General features: G+C 41.5%; 1 protein-coding gene across 1 annotated transcript; it reads left to right on the forward strand.

Moving 5' to 3' along the window:
- The first annotated feature begins 4672 nt into the window (after window positions 1–4672).
- LOC141092658 (uncharacterized) lies at window positions 4673–14178 on the forward strand. The gene is made up of 2 exons (XM_073579009.1): window positions 4673–5576; window positions 10814–14178. Exon 2 carries the CDS (start codon window positions 10820–10822, stop codon window positions 13475–13477), a length of 2658 nt encoding a protein of 885 aa, XP_073435110.1. The 5' UTR covers window positions 4673–5576; window positions 10814–10819; the 3' UTR covers window positions 13478–14178.
- Window positions 14179–17769: the final 3591 nt, after the last annotated feature.

Consider the following 17769-nt stretch of genomic DNA (forward strand, 5'->3'; position numbering starts at 1 on the left):
AATGAACATTTGTGAGCATCCTCCCTCCTGGACCCCTGACATCGAGCAACGGTTTCGGGAAGAAGTCTTTCACACATGTTGGAGCGCCTGGACCATATATTCACGATCTTTCTATATATATATATGCACAATTGTGTTTTTTGGTTTTTTTTTGCACTATTTGGTAGAGTTTCCACTTTATTGTGGTCCTAATATATATTTGTATTTCACTTTTTAAGTTTTCACTTCACTTATGGTATCTATTTATATTCTAAATGAATTCTTTTCACATTATATATATATAATGTTATTGTATAATTTTGTGGGATAGTTTTGTGAAAAAGCTGTATTCATATATATTGAGGTTTTTCTCACCTCGTGTCTCTAGTGTATATGGTATCATACACTTATGTATTTAACACTTATATTCTATATATTTTATATTCTTTATTATTATATTTTTTATTTTTTATTTTTCATATATATATTTTGTATCTTTCGTGTCTATAATGGTCTGGACTGGGCTAATTGTGCACGGATGCGCTACTGTCTTGTGAATATTATACTCTATATCTTGTTCAGCGGTGCATATAATATTGCATTGATTCATAATCTATAGATCTCCTTTACTGTTGTTGGAGATGCGTTTTTGGATTCTAGTTACTAGATTGTACCGCTGGATGGGTGGAGCATGTTCTGAGACGATGGATGCGTCGTCTTTGGGTGCCGCTGTGTTGTGTGGGCGGTCCGATGACTTCATCTGCTGTTCTGGTGCTCAGCCTTGGGAGATCATCAGTGTGCATGTCCTACACACTGAGATAACCGGCGCGCCACTTCCGGCGCCGTTTGATGACGTGTGCGGTTCAGTGACGTCACCAGTTGTTCTGGGTGAGCCGCACCGCCATTTTGGCGCCGTGTGTTGACGCGAACTCCGGGTCCCGTTGTGATGACATGCGCCATCTATGATGATTCTCCACAGCTGTGATGGGGTGATTTAAGGGAGAGTGGGACAGAACATGCCATCATAGCCCCCCGATGAAGCCCACGCGAAACGCGCGTAGGGGCTACACGTGTGGCATACTAATTAGCTATGGGTAAGCGGTTTTGAACAGGTTTTTCATTATGTGGCCTCCAGACTAAGATTTTGAGCTATTATGCTGTGATGGTTTATTACTATGAGGGGGTCACTCTGTGGGATTCTCTGGATATCTGAAAGTAAGATTTTAAGCACTGGCACTTTACTTATCTCTGCATATCCATTATACACATTCCATTGCTGTTAGTATTGCTACATGTCTGTTTTTTCTGTACCTGAATTCCTTATCATATGGAGCTCTTTTATTATGTGACCCGTCTTTATGTACTTTATTGTCTATAGTATTATTTTTCAGAATAAAATTATTTTTTATATATATTTTTTTTGGTGGATGTCTTTACTCCATGTGTTTTTGTATACAAAATTTTTTTGGCAGATTGCAGACAGTGTCTTTCCTTTCCTGTCCTTTTTAGTTAGCCGGGCCCCATCATTTCCTCAGCCTATTTTCCTGTCTTTGTAATTTCATCTTGTTTCACCGTCAATACTTGTGGGGGGCTGTCTTTCCTTTGGGGTCTGCTCTGGGGCAGTTAGTTTTCCTCTTTTCCTGCTTTAGGCTTATGTAGCTCTCCAGTTGTGACGAGGCGTCTAGGACCATCGTAGGAACGCTCCACGACTGCTGCTAGTTGTGCGGTTAAGTTCAGGGATCTGCAATCTGCATAGTTACCAACTTCTCTGGTTATCTGAGACTTAGCTTGTTGTTTATTTTTTCCTCCTCGGTGAACCATTCATAACAGAGCCCCATATAATGCTCCATACAGTATTATGGGTATCACATAGTCCTCCATACAGAATAATGAGCCCCATATAATGCTCCATACAGAATAATGAGGCCCATATATTGCTCCATACAGAATAATGAGCCCCATATAATGCTCCATTCAGAATAATGAGACCCATATAATGCTTCAAACAGAATAATGAGCCCCATATAATGCGCCATGCAGAATAATGAGCCCCATGTAATGCTCCATACAGAATAATGAGGCCCATATATTGTTCATACAGACTAATGAGTCCCATATAATGCTTCATACAGAATAAAGAGGCCCATATATTGCTCCATACAGAATAATGAGCCCCATATAATGCTCCCTACAGAATAATGAGCCCCATATAATGCTCCGTACAGAATAATGAGCCCCATATAATGCTCCATACAGAATAATGAACCTGTCATGATCTCATTGCGGGTTTGACTCGCACACGTGGGGTTAATGTTTGGAACCAGTGCTGATGACTGGCATTTCTGGGGTTAAAGGTTGTGATCCCGATGCAGGCTTACCTGCACACCTGGGGCTATGATTGTGGCCTCTCCCTGGTTCTGGGGGAGGCTTCTTATAGCCTCAGGACGCTCCCATCCCTGTCAGTTATACTTTCGCCCTTGGCATTGTGTGGTGACCCCTGAGTGTGTTAGTGCTGTGTTCTGGTTGCTTGATTCTCTGTGTATGACTCGGTCTGTTCCCTGGATATCGCTTTGGATTCTGCCTGGTACCTCCTATGTCTGTTTGGTTTTGATCTCTGCTTGGCCCTGATTATCTGCTCTGTCTCCTCCCTGGTACTGTACTGTGATCCTGTGTATGACCTTTTGCTTTGTCTGACCTCCCGTCTGTTTACCCCTCCTGTACCTCGCTGGTCTAACTGTGCATGACTTCTGCTTTGCCATAATCTGACTTCTCTGGCTTCTCTGACACTATTAGTTGAAGCACGCCTGGTCACCTCTGCTGCCCTGCTCCCCAGGTAACTCTTAGCACTGCTTCTGTACTCAGGACACGCGCACTGGCTCTATGAGCAAGTGTAGTGCGGTGTCTCTGACATTATAACTGAACCTTTCAGTTTTTTTTTTTACAATTACATTTCGTCCAGGGTCTAAGAATGTCAAGGCTGACGCCTTATCACGCAGTTTTCAGCCGGTGTCGCCCCCTGAGCCACCGTCCTCCATTCTTCACCCTGGGGTTGTGATAGCAGAGGTCTCATCTGAATTGGAACGGGAGATTCAGGGGGCCCAGTCGCAGGCCTCGGCGGCCAAGCCGGAGGGGAAGTTGTTTGTCCCAGAGCAACTTCGCCTGAAACTCTTGCAGGAGTTCCATGAATCCAAGCTGAGTGCTCACCCTGGTATTTCAGCCACACGTCTGGCAGTGGCTAGGATCTTTTGGTGGCCTACCCTTGGTTCGGACATAAAAAAATTCATTGCTGGTTGTGGGGTCTGCGCTCGTTCTAAAAGCTCTCATAGCCGGCCGGCAGGGGAGCTGATACCCTTGGCAGTGCCCGAAAGGCCATGGACTCACTTATCCATGGATTTTGTTACCAGTCTCCCTCCATCTAAGGGTAATACAGTGGTATGGGTAGTGGTGGACAGGTTTTCTAAGCAGGCTCATTTCGTACCCCTGTCCGCACTACCGTCAGCTGAGACGTTGTCCAGGTTGTTTGTGCAGCATGTGATCCGGTTGCATGGGGTACCCCTGAATGTGGTGTCTGATCGTGGTGTGCAGTTTGTGGCTAAGTTTTGGCGTGCTTTCTGCAAAAAATTAGGTATGTCTCTGTCCTTTTCGTCGGCATACCATCCTGAGAGCAATGGGCAGACGGAGCGCACTAACCAGTCCCTGGAACAGATCCTCAGGTGTCTAACCTCTGCTAGACAGAGTGACTGGTGCGATGCACTGCCGTTGGCTGAATTTGCCTTCAATAGTCGGGTGAGTCAATCCACTGGTAGGTCCCCTTTCTTGATTAACTATGGGTTCAGTCCTCATTTTGGTGAGTTTTCTCGTCTGGATTCGGGGTGCCCCGGGGCTGAGGACTCTGTTCAGCGGTTAAAAGATACATGGGTAGAAGTCCAGCGGCGTATATCCAGGTCTCAAGGCAGGTATAAGTTTTTCGCGGACAGGAAACGAACACCTGGTCCCATGTTTCGGGTGGGAGAGAAAGTTTGGCTCTCCACGCGAAACATTAAGTTAAAGATTCCGTCAGCCAAGTTAGGACCCAAATTCATTGGCCCATACAAGATTGTGGAAAAAATAAATCCAGTGGCGTATAGGCTGTGCCTTCCACCTTCTTTCAAGATCCCTAACGTCTTCCACAAATCTCTACTGAAACCTTTTGAAGCAGTCCGGGGAGACTCCAAGTCTGCCGCTCCTCCTGTTTTGGTCGAGGGGCAGGTGGAGTACGAGGTTGGTCATATCGTAGATTCCAGGTTGGTATGGCGGTTGGTACAGTACCTGGTTCATTGGAAGGGGTATGGACCGGAGGACAGGTCCTGGGTACCGGCCCGGTTGATGCATGCTGATCGCCTGGTATGGGCTTTCCATGCTAAGTACCCGGGCAAGCCTGGGGGTCCAGAGGCCCCCCGTTGAGAGGGGGGTACTGTCATGATCTCAGTGCGGGTTTGACTCGCACACGTGGGGTTAATGTTTGGAACCAGTGCTGATGACTGGCATTTCTGGGGTTAAAGGTTGTGATCCCGATGCAGGCTTACCTGCACACCTGGGGCTATGATTGTGGCCTCTCCCTGGTTCTGGGGGAGGCTTCTTATAGCCTCATCCCTGTCAGTTATACTTTCGCCCTTGGCATTGTGTGGTGACCCCTGAGTGTGTTAGTGTAAAATATCAGTATTTCTATAATAAAAAAATATATGGATTAATTCTCTCATACAGAATATAGTTAACAGGCTTTGCTTACTTTAGAGAAGTGACTGACTTATTCTGAGTGCCTTGGCTCACACAGTTGTCTCTCTTGTCAAATGTATAGGTCAAAATAGTCAAAGCTGTCAAAATGTGACTATTTAGAGATAATGAATGGTTCTAAAGATCTCAGACTTTAGGCTTAAATATCTCAGACTAAGGTAATGCATAAATAACTGTATGCATATTGTTAAAATAACTACGGTTCACTTAATATGGAAAAAGTTATGAACATAGTGGCAAGCCACCATATGTGGTTGTAGTTTATAGGTCAGAATAGTATATAAAGCCGGCCTAACTCTTGTTCAGGAGATCTCATATCCCTTGAGACTCTCGAACACCCGGACAGCTGCTCAAGACTATATGTAAGAACAATGCTCGTTTTCTCTTCAAATAATTATTGCATGTCATGAACTTACTTTTCTTCATTTTTGTAATCACTTTTTGAAATGAACAATTAAAAACAAGATTTATTTTATCCTCAATTCAACATTGCCTTTACTTTTGATTCTCAACCGTGCAAGAAGATATATATATATATATTTTTCTACATTTTGGCGAGCCTTAGCCAGACTGATCTTTTGTGCTAATTTTGGCTGGCATTCCTTCCTCGATTGTGCAAGGGGGGAGCACGAACTCTGCTAAAAAACCACCTGTTGTACAAGCTTCCTCAGGAATTCCACTATTTCACGGCACAAAGGATCACACTGAACCTGAAGACGACGGGTGAGGATCGTAAAGAGCTGCATGCGTCTCATCCAGACGGAGATCTGAGGATTGCATAAGGACACAGAGGACCATCCATTGACGGGAAAGACTCTCAATAGGTGAGAAAAAATATAATGGATTTTATACATGATTATGCTAAGAAAAGTAACATAGATTTCAAGTTTGTTCATAATCATACGGATGCCCAATTATGGTCTAGTTTGTATAATCAATGTGAGGCAGAAAATGTTAAAATTGACAAAAGGTTTTTCTCAGTAAGAAAATTACAAAGGAAACTTCAGAATGTTATGCAGCTAGTCCATGTGTATAATAGCTTAGTCTTTGAGAAAACTGAACCTAACACCTATAAAACATGCATTGTCACACAAGACATTAATCACATTGACACACCAGGTGACACACAAGAGTCTGACGGGGATTACTTTGATTGTCCAAATTGTTTGATTTTGTCAGAGCATATAGAACAATTGGAAGATCAAATAGATACCAGGACAGAGTTATTGTCTAAATTACGACAAGATATAAAAAGGGTTTCTGCTAACACAAGATCAACAGGTAAACAGGAGGACAGTGCTGCTGCTTCATCATTTGTACCAAATATGCAAAATCCAGATGCTTCAGTAGAGGAATTAGAGGCAGTAGAATTACAACGGAAAAAATTACATGACAGAGCAGCACGCATTAATCTGAAAATACACGATCAGCTAATGAAAATTGTAAAAGACATTCCAAATTACAATGATAAGATGGATGCCTTTTATAATGCGGACACTTTTGAATCAAACACAGACAAATACAATCTGAATGATGAGCAAAAGAATAAAATATTCAAAGTTTGGTTACCTTCACATATGGGAAAAAGATTACAGACCACACCCAGATTAAATGATGAGAATGAAATGGCACATAGTACAAAAGAAGACAGACTTAGACAATTAGTATTGTTTACAACCGGAGAAGACATGCCTACAGTTGATATTTTAGGGAGTTTACAAACAAATATTTCTGAAGACCCATTCTCTTTTTTGGTAAAGTTTGAACAGGCCTATAGGATGGTAATGGATCTCAGGCCTCACGAAGAGCCAGCATCCATGATCAAATTTTTTGTAAAGAAGTTCAAGTACTTAGATCCTGCCTCAGTGCAATTGGCTAACACTCAGCCATCATTGCAAGAAGCAACAGTTTTTATTGACAGAATAAGGAGATCCATGAAACAAAATCAGGTCAAGGCTAAAATAGCGGTAGTTCATGAGAAGGAAGACAGTCAGCTGAGACCTAGAGCCACAGTATTCTCCAAGAGCAGGGATTACATTGAGCATAGAGGTAAAAATACTACACAAAGGAACAATATCCATTGTTATTTTTGTGGTATACCTGGACACTTGAAATGGCAGTGCAGGAAATTTTTGAGAGCAGAATCAGAGATGGGTACACAAGGAACAGGTAAGCTTGGAAGGGAAAACGGACTCATGCCAAAATCATACACCACACCTTCCGCACCTGCATTACAATCATCTGCACCTGCTCATACTGCCAACAGACAAACACAGTCACCATATGCACCATTAATCAGACAGATCAGAGAAATGACAGTGAAGGAAACAGAGTCAAGGGATAGAATTCCAAGGTCTTTTAAAAAGGACACTGGTCTTCTCCCATCTCCTTCATCTTTCTGACAATCACAGACTATTCCTGAACCACATCCATTGGAATTTGTGACTCGACTTACATTGGATGACTGTGGAAGACCATTTATCAAAGTAAGTTTAGCAGGCCAGAATGTTGTATTTCTCATTGACACAGGAGCTCAGTTAAGTGTTACAAACCTTGATTTGAAGCTAAACCCAGATTCACCAGTTTGTACAATTGTCGGTTTCAGTGGAAAAGGTGGAACTAAAGCGACCTTAGTTCCCAATGTGACTTTGGAAATACCTAGTTCTTTCAAAACAGAAATTGACATCTGGTATTGTCGTGATTCTGAAAATATACTTGGCACAGATTTTATGCAGAAATTCGGATGGGTAGTTGACCTAGGAAATCAAGTGATATGGAAAGATTCCAATGGTTGTAAACCGGTAGTCATTGATCCTAATGATTATAGCCATGTTGGAAGTATTTGCTTGAATGATGTGGTGTCATCTGACCATTTGTGGCCTGACACTAATGATGACAAGGTATTGACAGAAATTGTACAGCTTTTTCCTTCTCTTTGGGCTCAGTTCAGGAATCAGGTTGGAACAATGAAAGACGTTATCGTGAATGTGGAGGGGCGTGATCCCCCGCCACAGCGTCAGTATAAATTGCCTCCAGAATCAATTGACTCTATGTCAAAGATCATACAGGAATTGTTAGATCAAGGTGTTATCCGAAAGGCTAATTCTGTAAGTAACAATCCTTTGTGGTGTGTTTTGAAATCTGATGGTTCTTATCGAATGATATTGGATTTACGGATGTTCAATAAGCATACACCCAATGTCGCACCAATTGTGGCAGATACTCATGACATGATGGCAAGGTTAAATGCAAAGGCCAAATACTTTTCTGTACTGGACATTAGCAATGGTTTTTTCAGTATACCTCTTGAAAAGAGTTGTCAGTATAAGTTTGCATTTACTTTCTTGGACGAGCAATATCTGTTTTGCAGGTTACCTCAAGGAGCACATTTGTCACCTAGTGTTTTTCATCAGGCATTGGCAAAGGTATTATCCAGATTTTCGAGGCCTGATTGCATTCTGCAATATGTGGATGATATTTTATTGTCTACAGAGGATAAAGAGACACATGTTTCTCTTCTGACAGAATTGTTTGAGTTGCTGCATGATGCAGGGTTGAAATTGAACACCAAAAAGGTCAAATTGATGCAGACTGAGGTCAGATTTTTAGGGGTGCTGTTGAGTCCAGGAAAAAGGCAGCCACTGCAGGAAAGAATTGAGGCAATTGCTTCCCTACCAATTCCGACATCACACAAGGCATTGAGACATTTTTTAGGTCTTATGAATTATTCAAGGGATTTCATTGAGAATTTTGCAGATAAGGCCAGATCTTTATATGATCTTTTGAAAGGTGAAAACAGTGATTACTTTGGTCCTTGGGGTGATGAACAGCAAACCTCATTTGAACAATTGAAAATGAATTTACAAAATGCACCTGCTTTGTCCACAGTAGATCCTTCGGCTCCATTTGCTTTGCAAGTGCACACTTCAGAGACATCTGTTTCTGCTGTATTGCTGCAATTACAGGGAGAAGAGTTGAGAATTTTGGGCTATTTTTCAAAACTTCTCTCACCTGTTGAAAAAGGTTTTGAGACCTGTGCAAGACACTTGGTAGGTGTGTACTTTGCAGTCAAAGCAACCGAACATATTGTCGGGTTCAACAAAATCATTTTGCAAACTCCTCACTCTACACTAAAACTTCTCTTTGAGAATAATATCCCAGGTGTGTCACATCAGAGATTTGCTCATTGGTTATTGTCATTGTCTCCCAAACAAATTGAGGTAGATTACAAGGCCAAATATGTTCTTCCTCAGCTGATGCAATATGAAGGACAAACTCATGATTGTTTACAGTCTTTTCAGGATCCAAGTCCATCACTTTTCAGACGGAAAGCAGAGGTAACAGACGAACCAATTTTTGTAGATGGTTCCAGATTCTATTCAGATGGGCACTATTATTCAGGATATGCCATTTTTTATCCCAAAAGAGGACAGGTTGTGAAGCACAAATTACCGAGTCATTTTTCAGCTCAAAGAGCAGAGCTAGAAGCAGTAAAAATGGTACTACAGCTGAATGAAGCAGATGATCAGTGTCCCATTGTGATCTACAGTGATAGCTCTTATGTTGTAAGATCACTGACAGATTACTTGTCAGTTTGGGAAAAAAGAGGTTATGTAGATTCATCTAATAAGACTCTTGTTCACAGTGACACACTGAAGACAATTTTCAGGATAGCATCAAAAAACCCTAATGGTTTTGCTATTGTCAAGGTTCCGGCCCATAAAAAATCTGATGATGAATTATCTGTTGGAAATGCAACCGCAGATATGCTAGCCAAAGAGGCAGCCCTGACAGGAGAAGAGGTGTTTGAACCTGAACCTCTCGAGGTTTCAGCAGTTCAAAGAACAGACACGCATATCCCTTCTTTTGCGGAAGAACAAGGAAAAGACTCATCTCTTGTTGCTTCCCGGGTTGATCCAAAACCTCCCTTTGTTTGTGAAAACGGGGTTTTGTGTCATGACTTAAACGGGGAGTTGCGTCCTGTTGTCCCAAGACATCTACAGGTTGAGTTCACAAAATACAATCATGAAAGTTTGGGTCATTTGGGCCAACAAAAATTGTTAGGCATTCTCAGAGAGAAATTTTACTGGGAAAAGATGGAAGAGACAGTGCAAAGTGTTGTTCAATCATGTCTCATTTGTGCCCAAATTAATCCAAGACCAAAAGGACAGAAACCGCCACTACTCCGAATCGCACCTGCAGATGGTCCATGGTCTACGTTACAAATCGACTACATTGGACCGTTACCATCAGGTAAAAATGGTCTCAGGTATGCATTGGTTGTAGTAGATGTTTTTTCTAAGTGGGTTGAAATTTTACCTGTCAGGAAAGATGATGCTTTGTCTACAGCTAGAGCATTAGTTAATCATGTCTTTTGTACTTGGGGGATCCCAAGAATGATCACCTCTGATCGAGGAAGTCACTTTACAGGAAAAATCATGCAAGCCGTTTGTGCTATTCTAGGGGTACGACAACAGTTTCATGTACCCAACCATCCACAGTCTGCTGGTATTGTGGAAAGGATGAATAGAACAATAAAATCCAGAATTGCCAAGATGTTATTGGACAAAGGCAATACTTGGGTTGATGCAGTACCTTTTGTACTGTTGAGTGTAAGAGGAACAACCTCTGCCACAACTCAGTTTACTCCTTTTGAACTGATGACAGGAAGAAAAATGCCATTGATTTTTCCTCATGAACCATTTTTGTCTACACCACAAAAAGATGCTGTTGCAAGGTCCAAATGGTTGCAATTGTTGCAGGAAAATTTGAAAACGATTCTTCCACATGCTGCATCAAGAATGCAGAGAATGGAGCCACCATATGTATCCAAATTCAAGAAAGGGGCTCTAGTGATGATTAAAACTTTCAGGAAGAATGGACCTTGGGAAAGTAATTGGGAAGGTCCCTTTGAAATTATCGAAACCATGGGACAAGTGATGATTCTTGTGCAACGAGCATCTAAGGTGGTTAAAAATACCCGCAGACAACAAAAATTGTGGGTACATGTTGATCAATGCAAACTGTATATTGCAAAATAATGATACTGCATTTCTTTTAGGAAGAAATGGATTCCAATAAGAACTGGAATATGAAACTCCACGTCTTTGACGGAAGGGATTCAACACCAATCCTTCAGGAGAAAAAGAAATTTCCCAGGAAAAGCTACTATCTGATGGGAATCACATTTCTGCTGTTTTGTACTGTTTCAACTGTGATCTACGCTGAAGATATTTCACACCATGGAACAAATACTAGTGAAGTGAAGGAACTTTTCAAAGGAACTTTACATCCAAGGAAACCAAGAGGAACGAATCTACAAAGCTTAATAGATGAGGACATACCGGACGATTCAGTAGATATTACTGGAAACATTTGCATGGGTTTTGGTGCAAAATGCTGTATTGAGCTACACTTTATACATGACACTGACATAATATTACATGCAGCCACAGGACCTAAGACGAAGTTCACACAGTTACAAGGAGATTATATACACAATAATAAGACAGGCACATGGGAATGTAGTCCTACAGATGTGTTATTCTGGAATATAGAGATAAGAGGTGAAGAGAAAGCTGTGTGGTCAGGAGATATTACAAATGATATGATCGCAAAAGGGAAAGTTGAAACATCCAAAACAGATGCTTGGTTAAGGACACAACTTTTTGGGAAAGTTTTAGATCCTTCATTTCTTTCTATTACAGAAGGAGACGAGGATTGGGTAAAAACATGGAATTTTCAGATAACCAGAGAACCAGTACAAGTACAGGTATCTGTAGTTTTTACAGTTTCAAATACTATAGCTCCAGAAGTAAGGGTTACACCACAAGCAGTATATAGTCAAGAAAATATGTCTCCTTTATTACTAAAATGCAGCACGAGGTTAGAGCTACCTTCAGAATCTTTGTTAATATGGACCAAAGATAAATCATTTTTGGGAAGTTTTTCAAATGGTCCAACAAATGTTATACACAGAGGTCAATCCGGTAATGTGAGATGGTTAAATAAGGATTTTATTTTTTCTGTAGATAATCCATCTACTAAGGATTCTGGACTTTACCAATGTTGCATTTTAACGAAATATAACTACAAACAATGTAGAGATGTAAAGGTAAATATATGGTCAGCAGTAGATAATGTATGCACACAGACAAGATTTCAACCATCTACTCCTTTTCAGATCAATCAGTTCCAAACTAAACCTCTGTTACGAGATGGAGTGTTTCTGACCATGGTATGGACTTTTAACATGTCTAACTGGAAAATCTCTTCTAGATATCCCCAGTGTCAACCACATCTCACTAACATGGAGATGGGAATAGAACAATGGTTTGGGAAAAGAACTTCAACACAGGTTAGAAGTAAGAGGGGAGTGTTAGAAGGTATTTTGGGGGGATTAGGAACAGTAGGAAGTTTAATTAACACTATGGACATTCATACACTTAAATCAGATCTGGAAAATATTGGGTATATTGGAGGAAAAGGGGTAAAGATTCAGAAAAGCTTGAATCAAGTCCTTGAAAAGATGGTTTTGAACACTGCTACTGTATTGGGATCTTCTGTATCACATCTTCAAGATGCTACTTTAGCTTTAATGGAAAGTGAACAGGAATCTCAAGTGGCCAAAACATGTCTAGAAATTCAGATTGAATATTCCACCAATCTGAAAATGATTGCACAAGCCTTACAAAGTGGAATTACCCCTTTAGGGCTAATAAGAAATTTGCCCATAGAATATAACTTTGCGTTAAACCATACAGATTTGTGGGTAAATAAGTGGTTAGGATGTGAACAGAACATTTGTGTAGGAACATCACTGATTCCAGTGTCAGGAAGAGAAGAAACCCTGGTTCCTATAGGTGTTCTGGGAATTCCTGTCAGCCCTACACAATTGTTATATTATCAATTACAGTACACAGATTTTGCATTTGATGGTACAAACATTGAACAATTAGACATTTCGTCATGCTTAAATTTTGTTTCCAAGGTAATGTGTCTACCTGGACAGGATAAAGTCATTTATCATTCATGTTTCCATAATCATACTTCTTGTCATGCCAGAGTTGAGAATGTCCACACGATACATGACTTGGTGACACCAGTAAGCGCTAACAAAACTTGTTTCCAAGTCATGTCAGGAAAAGAAGCAGTTTCTGCATTCTTCTCATCTTGTGTACATGTCGAAAATCTGACAATGGGTTTATATTGTATTGAGGGAAATGTTAAAACTCTCACAAAGAAGGAAGGTAGTATTAATATTACGTCAATAAGCTCAAGACGTCTGAAAATCCTTCCGATCCAGTTCAATTTGTCACAAGTCAATAAATTTCCTTGGGATTTGTGGACAAATGAAATAAAGAAAGACAAGGGTTTATTAAATCTGCTGACAAAACAATTAAAAGAAGCTGAAATTGTATTTAGACATGAACAAGGTAATCTAAATGATATTGAACATGAATGGACGAGTATGTCAGGCTCATCTTGGTGGAGAAATTTAGGAAAATCTGTAACTAGTTGGTCACAGTCTTCAGCGAAAATGGCAGCAGGAAATGTATTGTCTAATCCGATTGTTATTTTATTTATCATAGTTTTGCTGTGTATAATATATCAAATAATTATTATATGTAAAATTAGGAGAATTTATAAGAATATAAAGATAGAAATGAAAAAGGAAGATGATATTTTAAGAGAGATGTTAAAACGAAAAAATATAACTCTCTGATCTAATTTTTGTTTTTACAATAGGTTTGAAAATTCAGATGACATTTAGGGCAGATGTGATACAAGGTTTTCAGAATAAAGAATGAATGTGATATGAATGGTGAGAGAATGAGTTAGGATTGATTATGATATGTCTCAAATCATAATCAGGGGGGACTGTAAAATATCAGTATTTCTATAATAAAAAAATATATGGATTAATTCTCTCATACAGAATATAGTTAACAGGCTTTGCTTACTTTAGAGAAGTGACTGACTTATTCTGAGTGCCTTGGCTCACACAGTTGTCTCTCTTGTCAAATGTATAGGTCAAAATAGTCAAAGCTGTCAAAATGTGACTATTTAGAGATAATGAATGGTTCTAAAGATCTCAGACTTTAGGCTTAAATATCTCAGACTAAGGTAATGCATAAATAACTGTATGCATATTGTTAAAATAACTACGGTTCACTTAATATGGAAAAAGTTATGTGGTTGTAGTTTATAGGTCAGAATAGTATATAAAGCCGGCCTAACTCTTGTTCAGGAGATCTCATATCCCTTGAGACTCTCGAACACCCGGACAGCTGCTCAAGACTATATGTAAGAACAATGCTCGTTTTCTCTTCAAATAATTATTGCATGTCATGAACTTACTTTTCTTCATTTTTGTAATCACTTTTTGAAATGAACAATTAAAAACAAGATTTATTTTATCCTCAATTCAACATTGCCTTTACTTTTGATTCTCAACCGTGCAAGAAGATATATATATATATATTTTTCTACAGTTAGTGCTGTGTTCTGGTTGCTTGATTCTCTGTGTATGACTCGGTCTGTTCCCTGGATATCGCTTTGGATTCTGCCTGGTACCTCCTATGTCTGTTTGGTTTTGATCTCTGCTTGGCCCTGATTATCCGCTCTGTCTCCTCCCTGGTACTGTACTGTGATCCTGTTTATCTGCAGATTATCCTGCAGTTTTGCCCTGCAGTTTTACCATCTCCACAATGGAGGAGATGGTAAACCGCTGCGAAATCCGCAGAAAGAATTGACATGTCAATTCTTTCTGCGGTTTAGAAACTGCAGAAAATCCGGGTGGAAAATTCCACAGCATCTGCACTGCGGTTTCCATTTCCCATAGGGAATAATGGTAGTGTGCACCGCAGCAGAAACTGCTGTGGATCCGCAGGGCCAAATCCGCTGCGGAACCACAGCAGAATCCACAGCGTGTGCACACACCCTAACTGTTCAGGTAGAGGGCGCACAGAAGTGACCTCATCACATCCTCTGACCTGAAACATCACAGTCAGAAGACGCCGCAGCGGATGAGCGGGAAGAGGTAAGTATCGCAAGTGCCGGGGCCCTGAGCAAGCGGGGAGGGGCGGACTCTTTATTAGCCCATGTTGCAACAGTTTAGTTCCACAGCAGAGAAAGGTTATGTTATGGATCTGACACGTTGCCACATGGGCTAATAAAGAGACAACCGCTTTCCACAATTTATCAGAGTGATTATACATATATATATTATATATATATATATATATATATATACACATATATACATACAGATGCACACAGACACACACATAATTAGTGCAGATACTGAGAATTACATCATGTATACAGGACAGAAGTATACACAGCTCCACAATATATACTGTGGTAAGGAATATAGAGTGGAGCTGTGTATATAGTGTATAGTGGGACACCCTCGCAGACACGCTCATAGACATGCATGCAGACATGTACACAGAGACGGTCACACACTCACTTAGATAAGTACATAGATATGCTTATAGACATGCTTATAAATGCACACACACAGACAGACATGCTTATAAACAATCGCACGGAGACTCGCACGCATGCAAGCAGACACACACACAAGCAAACACACAAGCAGACATGCACGCAAGCAAACACGCATGCAAGCAAGCAGTCATGCATTCTAGCTTGCAGGCATGCTTATAGAAATGATTATACACATGCATGCAGACATGCTTAAAGACACACCCACAGACACGCTTGCAACATGCATAAAGACACGCTTATAGACATACTCGCAGACATGCTCACATGCATACATGCACATAGGCAGTGCTGGCCCGGGGGAAGAAGCAGCTGGTCTTGTGTCCCTGCAGAGCTGCTGGAGGAGTCGCATGGGGGGCATATGCCCCTCTGCAGAGAAGCAGATCCCTGGTTGGGGCTGGTGGTGAGTAGCGCAGGGAAAAAAAAATCTGCTCTGACGCTGGTAGCCTGGTACTGGCCAGCGTCAGACTGAAGAGCCCTGCGCGCGCCGCGATGGCCTTTTCAAAATACCCTGTGTGCGCACACCTGCTTGCACACACTGACACAGGGCCGCCGCTGCAAGCACGTACTGTCTGTCAAGTGCCACAGCGGCTCTTGTCGGTGCCTGCAAGGAGAAAGCACGCACGCACAGGGCCTCTAGTAAGATGTTTTAAAGGGCCGGCGGCCCACTGTGTAACATAACACCAGCCCACCGGGAATCTGCCCGGTTCGCCAGATTACCAATCCGGGCCTAGCCAGAACACTACAAGAAAATGGCGGATAGTCACAAACTGAACAGATTCTAACACCCAAGGAGATAATGCATGCTGCCAACTACACCAAACTGTTAAGGTCCATCGGATGCAGTGAACAGCAGGAGGCAGAGAAGAGGTTAACAAAAGTTTACTTAAGCAATTACTGTTTATGAATTCAGGGAAACCTCCACACAGGGAGGTGTTAAGGCAAATGGTGAACTATACAATAAACATAACAAGAAGGGGAAAAGTGAAGGTAATGGCTTATCGATTGGAATTCTTGTTGGAGAGTGGTTGGAACAGTTCCCGACTGCGTCGCAGTCCGTGAACAAAGTCTCTGGCTCTGCTGTGTAGAAATGAGATGCACTGTCTCCTGACAGTGCCGAAGTATCCAGATCAGTTGGTCTTGGGTCCCTTGAACTTGGGTCCATTGAATTTGGGTACGTTGATCATGGGTCCGTTGGAGAGGGAATACAGTTCCTTCTGTGGGTTCCTAAAGTGTGACGCGGTAGACCGGGAGAACACTCCGTACAGGCCGCAGGAGTGACAAGGCTTCGTACAGAATCACAATGCTCAGGAGTGGTTGGCAGGTCTGCTGCACTACCCATCATGGGTCTCGTTCAAGGAGGGGCACGCCCCCTTCAGTCACGTGCTCTAGCTCTCCCCGCCCAGGCAAGTCATCCCCCTGCAACAGTGATGACGGCCCAGATAGTTCCGGCTTCAGAGTGTATTTTGGATGGATGACACTGTTCCTGTTCACCCCCTTACATATGAAACAGATTGCAGTAGGATAGTGTTGCGGTCTGTTCCATTCCAGACCCAGGTTTTCCATGTGGCTGAAAGCCACAGGTTTCTGTGATAAAAGCCCTGCAGGGAAGGGTTAGTAAGATCTGAGCAGGTCTGAGGAGTCTCAGGTGTGTCAGGGCCAGAGTGAGCTGGTGCTTGTTGCTGTGCAGAGTGGAGCCAATAGGCCTGACATCCACAGCGTGTTTAACGGCTGCAACCAGGTGGATATGGTGCCCGGCTGCGACCCGGAGGATATCGAGGACTATGTATGGCTGTTAGTAGAGACTGTGATACAGTGGTGCAGGACACCCATGGGGACTAGTTAGTGAAGGACTAGAGTGTGTAGTGACTGCAATCTAAAGGATTCCATGTACTATGTAGTGCTATGAACTGTGTGAATTGAAGACTGATAATATGCACTGAACTTATATGCACTGAAGTTATATGCATTTGTGTGGATTGCAAACTTCTCTGTGTAAAGATAACACTTTAAAGAGACTTTTTTGTTTTAACTTTATGGATCACTGCCTCATCACTGTGTACGGTGCTACAGCTGCTTTACACTAGTTAACAGTAAACATGGTAAATATTTATAGGGTACAATGAAAATAGTATTTGAGCTACATAACAATTTAGGGAAGGGACAAATTATTTCACTAAAAGCAGCCCAGTACATCCAATCAAAGCAAAAAAAAATTTAACAGCAGAATGCAAACTGAAAGCTGCTGTGTGACTGGTTGCAATGGGCAATAAAGACAATTTTTCTTTTAGGTAACTCCATAAATCTGCCCGACTGTGCTTGCCCATACAAGTTTTATAGTGAGCTTTTGCAACTAAACAAAATGTTTCAAAAATTAACTTGAGATTTTTGGTATACATTTTGATCAATGTGTATAAGCTCACTTAATACTATAACGCAAACTCATTTAGATACACTATGTCCATACTAGTGATGGGCGAACCCATGGATGTTTAGGTCCAGCGG

The sequence above is a fragment of the Dendrobates tinctorius genome, unplaced genomic scaffold (assembly GCF_039654945.1).
Source record: "Dendrobates tinctorius isolate UK_male_01 unplaced genomic scaffold, ASM3965494v1 ptg000060l, whole genome shotgun sequence".
NCBI classification, from domain to species: domain Eukaryota; kingdom Metazoa; phylum Chordata; class Amphibia; order Anura; family Dendrobatidae; genus Dendrobates; species Dendrobates tinctorius.

Bases quoted from the DNA above. Each gene is read 5' to 3' on its own strand.
- LOC141092658 (XM_073579009.1), top strand. From the start codon at position 10,820: ATGGATTCCAATAAGAACTGGAATATGAAACTCCACGTCTTTGACGGA.